At 58.5% G+C, this 10,382-nt stretch overlaps 1 protein-coding gene across 1 annotated transcript in view; it reads right to left on the bottom strand.

Annotated features, from left to right (window-relative positions):
- IGSF9B (immunoglobulin superfamily member 9B) overlaps window positions 1–10,382 on the bottom strand; it is a 37,594-nt gene that overhangs the window by 16,647 nt on the left and 10,565 nt on the right. Inside the window, exons 7-12 of the mRNA XM_035897497.1 lie at window positions 8,378–8,494; window positions 6,456–6,606; window positions 6,014–6,137; window positions 2,957–3,132; window positions 2,048–2,274; window positions 1,332–1,416 (exon numbers count right to left, since the gene is read on the bottom strand). Coding sequence (XP_035753390.1) covers window positions 1,332–1,416; window positions 2,048–2,274; window positions 2,957–3,132; window positions 6,014–6,137; window positions 6,456–6,606; window positions 8,378–8,494 — 880 coding nt within the window. The remainder of the gene's footprint in view (window positions 1–1,331; window positions 1,417–2,047; window positions 2,275–2,956; window positions 3,133–6,013; window positions 6,138–6,455; window positions 6,607–8,377; window positions 8,495–10,382) is intronic.

The following is a 10,382-nucleotide window of genomic DNA, read 5'->3' as shown; positions in this document are numbered from 1 at the left end:
GACAAGGGGCAATGGGCACAAACTGAAGCACAAGAGGTCCCAGTTGAATATGAGGAAAAACTTCTTGACTTGGAGGGTGTCCGAGCCCTGGCCCAGGCTGTCCAGGGGGGCTGCGGAGTCTCCTTCTCTGGAGATATTCAAAGCCCGCCCATCCTGTGTAACATGCTCTAGGAGAACCTGCTTGAGCAGGGGGGTGGGACTGGGTGAGCTCCTGAGGGTCCTTCCAACCCTTGCCATGCTGGGATTCCGTTATCTCCCAGCCCAACAACCCACTGCAGCTCAGGCTGTAGCAGTGTAAGGTGTTCACCCCCATGCTTCGGTGCAACATACTTCAGCTCCTCAATAAAAGCCGGGCTCCAAACCCGCATCGCACCCCCTTCACTAACCACAAGCGCATCCGAACCACCAGCAGACCTCAGCCCTGGCCACGTGCAGATGGCAGACCCAGGGTCAGGCGCCTTCGCCTGCTGGGAGCACCAGCCAGGGAGGGCAGCTGCCTGGGGCCGGGGCGCACGCACACCCCGCGGGCACTGCCAAATCCCATCAAGAGAAATAGTGCGAGAGGAGCAAGGGCAGGCGAGCGGGCAGCCTGCAGCGAGCGGGCTCTCCGCACTGCGCTGGCACCACTTGGGGGCAGAGAGAGACCGCTGCCTTCCTGCGTGCAGCAGAGCTGGGTGGCTCCTTGGTTTTTCCACCAGAGCCATAAAAGCCCATAAAAGCAGGGTTCACCGCATCCCCCATCTCCTCTTGCCCTCGCCCATCGCAATCACATACCCTCACCCATCCCTTGCCCAAGGAGCATCCTCCGAGCTGGACCGGGAGGCAGGGTACATGCACGAGCTGCAGCGTGTTGCAGTCTCACGTTGCAAAGCTTTTTTTTTTTTTCCCCTTGGACTCTGCACTGCAGTGCTACGTTTCCCTCCCTGCACCTTTCATTCCCATTTCCACACTGCGCAGTGCCCGCTCGGTAGGAGCTTTGTTCTCCGGGCACCCCGCAGAGCCAAGATGTGCTGCCGCTCCGCACCAGCGGACTCCCGACAACACTGTGCTCGGCGGGAAGGACTAAATGGGGCGGTTTGTCCTCGCCCACTCCGAGTGCCACTGGCCCGTTTGCATCGGGAGGCAGCACGGGGCCAGCAGCGTGCCCGGGACACCGGCCGTAACCGTGTGCCCATCAGCCCAGCTCACAGCCCAGGCGTCTCAGGCAAAAGCACAAAACCAGCCATTGCTGCTGTAAGCACGTGCTGATGCACGACCTGAGCGCTAGCTCAGGCACCTGCAGAAGCAGAGGTGCTCCCACAGCAGGGGCTAGATGAAGAAACTACCCTTACCTGTACTGGACACGCCAGCAACGTTGCTGGGTTCGCTGATGAGATCCTGCATGACCGCCAGGACCCGGAACTCGTACCAGGTGTCCTGCAACACCAAGCAGATAGAATCATAGAATCACTTTGGTTGGAAAAGACCTTTAAGATCATCGAGTCGAACCGTTAACCTAACCCTGCCATCCCACCACTAAACCCTGTCCCTCAGCACCTCATCTATCCTTCTTTTAAGTAACCCCAGGGATGGGGACTCGACCACCTCCCTGGGCAGCCCATTCCAGAGCCTGACAGCCCTTTTGGTGAAGAAGTTTTTCCTAATGTCCAACCTAAACCTGCCCTGGCATAACTTCAAACCATTCCCCCTCGTCCCATCGCCCGTTCCCTGGGAGCAGAGCCCGACCCCCCCGGCTCCCCCGTCCTCTCAGGCAGTTGTAGGGAGCGATGAGGGCTCCCCTCAGCCTCCTCTGCTCCAGCCTGAACCCCCCCAGCTCCCCGAGCCGCTCCTCATAAGCCTTGTGCTCTAGACCCCTCCCCAACTTTGTGGCTCTCTTCTGGACATGTTCCAGCAATGCAACATCCGTCAGGTCCCCCCCACCGCAGCCTCCAACCTTGCCCAGCTCCTTGAAGACCCCGGCACAGGGACCAAGCCACCCCAAAAGCTTCCCCAGAGCTGCAGCAGACAGTGCAACACCAGAGGTGTGGCGTGGGCAGCTCCTGCTCACCTGGGACAAGTCCTTGGCAAAAAACTCGTTCTCCGTCCCCAGGATACCATCATCCAAGATCTCCCACCTCTCCGCGACGCGGAACTCCATGATGTAGCGGTCAATGGGGAAGCTGTGGTTAGCGGGAGGAAGCCACGACAAGAGGACGCCTTGCTGTGTCCGGTTGGCTGTTAGGCACCTCGGTGGGGTAACCAACACCAGAGGCTCTGGAGTTGTTACAGGGAATGCTGGAGACAGAGCAGATGGGACAGGGACACCTTTGAGATGGGAAGCGCAGAGGATGCTCTCCCACGCGTGCCCCATCGGCAGCCGACCGACCCCTGCAGCAGTTCCCACCTTCTGGGAGAGTTTAGGGCATGTCTTGGGCATGCACTTGCTTATCTCAGAGGTACAAAAGTGGCTTTCCAAAAAGCAGGGGACTAATGACGCAGTGATTCCAAGAAAAGGGGCACAGCGTTAGAAAACCTCCTGCTTCCTCCCACAGCAGCAAGGCAGGTACCAGCGCGAGGCCCTTTGTGTCTGCGCACAAGTGGTTCTGCGCTCTATTAATACCTCCTGACCCCAGCTGAACTTAAGGAAGATCTGAAAGGTGACTGGTACAGTACAGCTCTCCCACGCTGTCTCTTAGGACAAGCTTTCAGGAGCCTCATGCATCCAGCAAAGTCTACAAGCTTCATCCAAGACCCTCCACGAACCGTCTTCTATGTGGCTGGAAAACTACTGCTGCTGATCACCACCTCCTTCCCCAGCAGATAGAATTATAGAATCGCTTAGGTTGGACAAGCCCTTTAAGATCATCAAGTCTAACCGTAATAGATAGGACACACGGACCAAGGCAAAGGGCCACCTCTCCCCAGGGACCTCCTGAATTCCTTCCCCCTCCTCCCCTGGTGCCCAAGGAGGACCTACCTAGAGTGTTCACAGTGACCACCTCACTGAAGGAGCTGGTACCCAACTTGTTTTGAGCCAAGACACTGAACTGGTACGCAGTCTCCGGTTCCAAGGTATCCACCAGTAGCCAACTGGAACCAGCTGGCACAGGGAGAGAGAGCCAGTCGTGGGGGCCAAACTGGGCTCTCTTCATCCTGCCGAGAGAGAAGGGAGCATCCTCAGGGAAGGTGCCTTCAAAAGGGGGGCCAAAGAGGCAGCATTAACTTCCCGAGCGAAAAATGGAGCTTTCCCGAGCAATGGTTTGGTTTGACAGCAGCGATGTGTATGGACATGGGGCAGCCACTCGCCACCCGAGAGCTGGCTCGGGGACGGTGCAGGCGAGGACTGCCAGGAACAGGGCACCGTCCCGTTGTGCCACACCAGCAATCCCCCAGCTCGCATGGACACTGCCACCAGCCGTCCCCTCTGCCGTGCACCACCTGCACCCTCTGAGCAGGGGCAGGGACAAAAGCAATGCCGACAGCCCCGCTCTCCATCCGATTCCCACGGGCAAAAGTGGAAGCTGGCACATTTTTACTCTGGTGAGCACTGCAGAGGGGATGGCTGGAGCAGGAGATGGGCCCTGTTCCCATTTATACCTCGACAGCTCCCGAGCCAGAGCCAAGTTTTCCCTCATCTGTAGCCCTGTACATGCAATCCCACAAGAGACATTTAACTAAATCACCATTTTTGCCATATTTGCACAAGTCGGAGGCTGCCAGCACAGCCCCAGGGCATAACCGGGGCTTTGGCAGCGGAGCAGAGGCATTTGCAGGGAGTACAGGACACAGCCTTTCTGCCGGGGTCTAACCCACAAACCCAGGGCAAAAAAAGCTCCCAGAGCTGTCCCAGTGCGACCCCAGCACACACGAGGATGCAGCCACCTCCACAAGCCGGGAAGCACCACGGTGAAAGAGCCCCACGTCCCGACGCAGCGGCACCGCGCCGCAGCGATATTGCAAGTATCGGTGCTCATGTTGGAGAAATGGCTCTAGGGAAAGTCCCAGCCCTTGGCTGCACGTTTCCGTGGTGTCCGCAGAGGATTTGGGAAGGATTACAGCAGACGGTCTATTCTGCATAGGTAAGTGGGCATATCTGTAGCCACCGGCATACAGCCAGGTAAATCCACCGCAGAGGAAGTAAAAGATGGAGCAAAGACAAGCAACACCGGGGGGGTAAAGGGAGCGAAAGGCGAGGCAGGAGAAGCAGCAAGCTATGGCAACGAGCAAGTCGGCGGAGAGCCACGCGTGCGCAGGGTGCCTCCACCAAACCAAGCGGCCACGGGCATGAAAGCCTCTGTACCAGCACGGCTCCAGCTGGGCCTGCAGCCCCCAGGGTCCCCCGGCACTGCAGCGGAGGCACAGAGGGCAGCGGAGCAGCCCTTCACCCCGAGCGGGTTGCCCTGCGGCATTTAGCCCCAGCGCCTTCGCATCCCTTCTCCCCAGTGCTACCACGGTGAGGGGCTGTGGGTGGGGAGAGCAGAGGGTGAAGGCAGCACCGATGGCCCCCCGGGACGGGAGAGCACGGATGCTGGCGGGATGCTGTGGTGGTCCCCAGGGAGGGGAGAGCATGGATGCTGGCGGGATGCTGTGGTGGCCCCCAGGGAGGGGAGAGCATGGATGCTGGCGGGATGCTGTGGTGGCCCCCAGGGACGGGAGAGCACGGATGCCGGCGGGATGCTGTGGTGGCCCTGGCCAGCCCTGGGGAGCGGGGTTTGACATTTCCAGCATCAACAACCGCAGAAGCAGGAGGAGAGCGTGAGCTCCACAGGAGGCGAAGCCACATTTTGCTTGAGCACCCCACAGCTACAGCAGGGAGGAAAACGCACGGACGGCCACCTCTCCAGGCAGCACCGGCTGACCCAGCGCCATCCCAGACCCCTGGTCCCAGGGCAAGACAGGTCTCTGCCTTTCTATCCCAGGTCCCCACAGCACCCTGTAAATTCCCTAAGGCAAGGGGACGTGGAAGAGCCTCGCGGAGGCAGGAACCCAACGGCAGGCTGTGGAGCAAGAGCAGCAGCAGCTGCCGCCTCCCTCCAAGGTGAGCCGCATCCCCAGGGCAGAGAGGTTTAACCGCTCCTTCCCAAGGACGTCTGCATCACAGCAAGGTCTGCACCACTCCGCTCGCTCCCTCATTTTCCCCCTCTGCTCGCTCCATTCCTTCGTTTTCCCATCTCCTGACAGGCTGCCCAGCCCCACCCCGTGACTCTCCAGCCTCAGGCTGGAGCAGCGCAGAAATCATTACAGGCAGCGTCTACCCTATCTCCGCTCTATCAGCAGTCTCCATCAGGGCAAATTAAGGCAAGGAAGGAAAGAGAGAGTGAGAAGAAAGGCTGAAGAACGCCAAGTCCAGAATTGGGAAGGGAAGGCGCCATCCCTCCCACGTTTGCTCTTCAGAAGAGGAAGACAAGTGCAGAGCCCAGAGAAAATCCCGACCTCGCTGCAGCTCCGTTTCACCCTCCCTTACCCCTGGGGAAAGGCAGCCCCGCTGCGGGAAGGTGGGATGCACCCGCCGGTTTTGGGTAGCGGTGGGAGCAGAGCCCCGCCAGGCTCAGCGCCGGCCAGCATCTCGCAGCGGCTGGCTGTGAACTCAGCCGGGATTTAACCACCACCAGGGAGCCGCAGAGAAAGGAGGGATCATTTCTGCTTAGTCACAGCTCTTCCAGGACACACACTATAAAAAGGTTGCATTTTCCATCCTCTCCCTGGCTGTTAAGCTTCATAAACAGTTTATCTTGAAATGAGATGCCAGAGGCAAAGTTACACGAATGCAAAGCGCCTCCTTCGCACCATAAGCAGAACAAAACCTGCTGGGGCAGACGGAGGTACTGGGAGAGGAAACACGGGAACTACGTGATCCCACCACCCCCCCACCTCTCCAAGGCACCAAACGGGAGCTCAGCCCCGCAATGCCCACAGGCACGGAGCCGGGCACGCTGCCCTCCCCACCCTCCTCCCCCCTCCCCGCCACTGCTCGAAGCTCGGGTGGGCTGGGAAGGAAAAGAAGCAGAGAGCAAAGCATGCCGGGATGACTCACAGAGGGCCGTACCAAACTGAGAAAGTCTGCTCGTATCCACCGTCGTAGCCGGGCTCCCAGGAGACGTTGGCTGAGGTCATGGCGACCACAACGTGCACGCTGGTCGGGGCGTGAGGGCTTGTGCCTGCGGAGGGAGAGGGAGGGGTTGGAGGGGAGCAAGACCCCGCGCTGGCCAGCAAAGGGGGCTGCTCCCAGCTGTGATTCCAGGGGATTCCTCTTGCGCCAAGCAAAAGCCACCTGCGATTTCTGCTAGAAATAGCAGCAGGACAGCTGTGGGCACAGGTGGCCAAAATAACAGCAGAAAAAGGCTGGTAAGCAAGATTTAAAGGAGACACTGCTTTTCGCGGGAAGCATCCCCACCTCCTGCCTTGCAACATGCTCAGGGGACCCTAACCCAGGGACCGACCGTCCCCGAGGACCCGTTCTCCTGCCCTGCCCGTACCTACGACGGTAAGGTGGGTGCTGGCAGTAATGCTTGCGACGACGTTGGTGGCGACGCACTCCCACTCGCCGTGGTCGTCCTTGCCGAGGGAGCGGATCTGCAGGGTGCCGCCGGGCAGTGTGTTGTGCTTGCTCCTGCTGGGCTTCCCTACCTTGGGCAAGGAGCAGGGGGAGCCGGGCAAAGAGAGAAAAAAAAAAAATAAAAAATAAACATGACTCAGAAGCAGGTTGCGGGGCCGGGCGAGGCGGCAGCGGGGTCACTAAGCTACCTGCACGGCCCAGGGGACACCGGGGCAACGCAAGAGGCATGCGTCAGGGAGGCTGATGCTCAGCACTCACACACAAGTGGAAAACCCCATAGCGCTCGCACGGCCACCGAGCCCTGCGCCAGGGCTCAACCTCCAGCATCCAAAGCTGAAACCGCTGCGAGGAAGGTGCACTGGCCACCCCCGGCAAACACCCGCCGCCCAGGAGGTGCCCAAACTGCCCCTCAGCCAGCGGCAGAGGGGAGGCAGGACCCTTCACATCAGAGGTTTGGGCAGCAAGGGCCCCGTGGGGATGTGGGAGGATGGCGTGCGTGGAGGTGCCCGGGAGCTCTCAAGCCGAGCAGAGAAAAATCAATCTTGGGACAACTCATGTCTACGCCCATCAGCCAAAGTTGTGCAAATCCCACATTGTCCTGAGTCCTCTTCAGCTGTTCTTCATGCAGGGCTCTCTGCCGATCGACACCAGGACCCACGGTTCGATGCCATGCGGGATGAGCAGAGGAGCGGACGGGCACGTGGGGTTACCAGAGTGCCAAGCCCAAGTCTTCAGGAGTCCTTCAAGAGACTGGTCAGCACTGGTGGGCTGATGGGGAGCGAGGGAGCTTGCTTCAGCCACTTGGAAACTGAGCCCAGCCCAAGCCAGCCCCAACTGGAGTCGGGGGGGATAAGCCCAGAGCCATGACATGAGGAGAACCGCCAGAAGGCACAAAAGGGGTTGAAAAGAAACCTGAATAAGAATGGTGAGGGGAGGGAAAGAAAAATAAGATGGAGAAAAAGATTAAACGGCCAACAAATCTTAGGTAGGTCGCTTGCAATCTGTGCAAGTCATGGTCCTCCTCGTGCTGGGAACTCAAAGAGATCCAGCATCTCACAGCACAAGGACTGAGGACGGTGCCCACTGGGGCGACGCAGGGACCCCGCTCACTCTCAGGAGCCCTAAGAAGGGGATGGGAGGCTTGGAGAGAAGATCCTGACAGGGGGACAAAGAGCCCAGGAGGTCCCCTACACAGTGGCTTTCCTATGGGAGCAGCAAAGGTGGGAAGCAAAGGGAAGGCTGGAGGAGGACTGGAAAGCCCTGGCTGCTCCCAGGCTGTGCCACCACGCTGGACCCTTCCCTGCTCTACAGAACAGGACATCTTGAAATCATTATGTCCGGTCCAGCATCATTAACAGCTTCCTCCCAGGGTCTTCGGAATCACAGGGCAGCAAAGCAGCTGCTGACAGGTCCAGCCCCTCGGCAGAATGCAGCCAAGAGACCCCCGGACACGCTCCGGTGGCACGTCCCCTCCCACCGTGGGAGCTCTGTGCCGCAAGAACAGCATCGCTGGGGCTGCTGCCTCCTGCCGTGACCACCTTGCAGACGGGCAAGGGGGACGGTGTCCTGAGGGCAGCGCCGGCGAGGAAGAGGAGGGGGGCCGGGGCAGGGGCAGCGCTCAGCTTTGCAGATGCTGCCGTGAGAGGTTCACGGGATTAAGGTACTCGGTGGCCACAAGCCGGGCTTCCCCCACCCACCTGCGGGACAGGACAGCAGTGGCTCAGCCCAAAGCGAAGCAGCTGTACCTGCAGTTTGTTCTTACCGGGACAGAGTGTGGCTTCTCTGTCTGCAATATTCACCAAAAGCCAAAGGCACTGCAGATTTGTCTGGCAGGCCGGGTACCTTTCTCCAGGCGATGATGGGAAAGGGGTCTCCGGCAGCAGCGCAAGGAATCAACAGCTCCCTCCCTGCCTCCTGTCTGTACTCCCAGCCTGGTAGCACCGTGAAATAGGGGGGGTCCTGCAGCCAAGGGAAAAGGCAAGGAGCATCAACCCACACCAACCCCCACACCGCGCGCGAGCGGCTCCCCACAACCAAAACCAGCCCTTTTCCAAAAGAAATGAATCACCGGGTTGGGTAAGGTCAAGGCATCGCAAGGAAAGCCACGGCGGAGAGCCTGAGGAGCTAAGGAGGCTCTATGGTACACCAAATTATACACCCGGAGGGAGCTTTTCTCCAAAGGGCCGCTGCACTAGGGCATCTCACTGAAGTTTTAAGGAGGAAATATGTCATTTACTCTAATAAAAAAAAAAAAAAAAAACCAAAAAACCCACCCACATCGCATCAGACATCAACCTGCGTCGACCATGCAGCCGCCCTGGCGGATGTGTGTGTCTGCGATACTCAAAGCGTTATCACGCGAACCGCAGTGAGATGCCATGAATCACCGCTGCTCGCAAGCACAGGACTTTTTGTTCCGGGAAGGAAGAGGCAGCAGCTCCCACCCCAGGAACTGCACAGGGAACCCAGCACGCCTCGGGCTCTGCAGGCAGCACAGAGCATCTCTAAAGCTCACTCAAATCATCCATTTATTAAAATCCCCCGTGAACCCAAGCCCAGGTCAGGAGGGCTAAGTGTTTTATTGGCAAAAAGGCCATCCCAGGGACGTGTTTCCTCAAACTACCCTGGACTAGCGCCACCAAAGCTTATCACACACCGGCTGTGGCCCAGGCTGTGCCGAAAGCCGTGCCGCTGCTCCGGTGGGGAATTTCCAGCTGCTCCAGGCAGGGGCACTCAGGGTTTGCCTGCCCTGGTGGGAAGCAAACCTCTGACCGCAGCACACACGGCACCTTTGCTGCTCCCCTTCCAGGATGCTTGCAAGGGCCCGCGTTTGCCTTTCTCAGCACAGGTAAGAGACCGGGCTCAGAGCAAGAGGCAATAGGTTTTTGCTAAGCCAAGTCAGGTGGGTGGAAAAGTGGACAAGTTTGGGGGCACAGAGCCCTTCTTCGGGTCACTTCATAAACAAGTGCTCAGAAAAGCAATGTAAAACCTCGGTTTCTGCACAGAATTAATCACCAAATAAGCAGCATGGGAAAAAAAAACCCCACCTCATCCTCCCCTGCAGCATCGGGCTGAATAGGAAGGCAGAACAAGTGACGTGCATGTTGCAAAATCCATATTAAAAAAGCCTAACTACAGCATAAGATGCCTCCACAAAGCTCCCACACATTCACACCGCCTTGGCCTGGGCTTCCAGCATCCCCGCACGACCCCAGGAGCTCCTCTCGGCACAGGACCGGCCCATGGGAGGACACAAGTGCAGAGCAAGGATTTTAGCAGGCAAGTTACCTTCAGTCCCAGTCGGGCAGGGGGAGACTGGCCCATCGTACCCAGGGCGTTATAAGGCACACAGGTGTAAGTGCCGAGAGCATCTTCGGTTGCCTCCTCTATCCGGATCGACCCGTCTTCCAGCAGGTTCCAGCCAGAATACTGCAGCCGTGAGAAAGAGAGAGCTGACTTATCCTACACCCACCACAGCTCATTCTTATCCCTTCAGCCAGGCCCCCCACCTAAGCCCAGGGTGGCTGTCACGTCCCCGGGAGATGCCCAATTCAATTCCCAGCACCCAAGCCACCTCCTCAACCGCAGGGAGACAAAACGTGGGCAACATCAGCCGACCCAAACGCAGCCCACCCGTCCTGGTGGCACCAAGGAGACAACGCCACCCGAGGGGCTGAGGGCACCGAGGGCCAGGAACCCACAGCAGCAACACGTTTCAATGGAATTAAAACTTTGAGTCATTAATATTTAAGCAAAAAATTTAAAATACTGAGCGTTTTCTTTAAATATTTAATGGCTAATATCCTTACTCAGACTATCAAAGCCTGATTAGAGGAAGACAGAGACT

The sequence above is a fragment of the Egretta garzetta genome, unplaced genomic scaffold (genome assembly GCF_000687185.1).
Source record: "Egretta garzetta isolate BGI_Z169 unplaced genomic scaffold, ASM68718v1 scaffold207, whole genome shotgun sequence".
In the NCBI taxonomy this organism is placed as follows: Eukaryota; Metazoa; Chordata; class Aves; order Pelecaniformes; family Ardeidae; genus Egretta; species Egretta garzetta.
The sequence above is the reverse complement of the archived record's forward strand: the minus strand, read 5'-3'. Positions and strand labels throughout refer to the sequence as shown.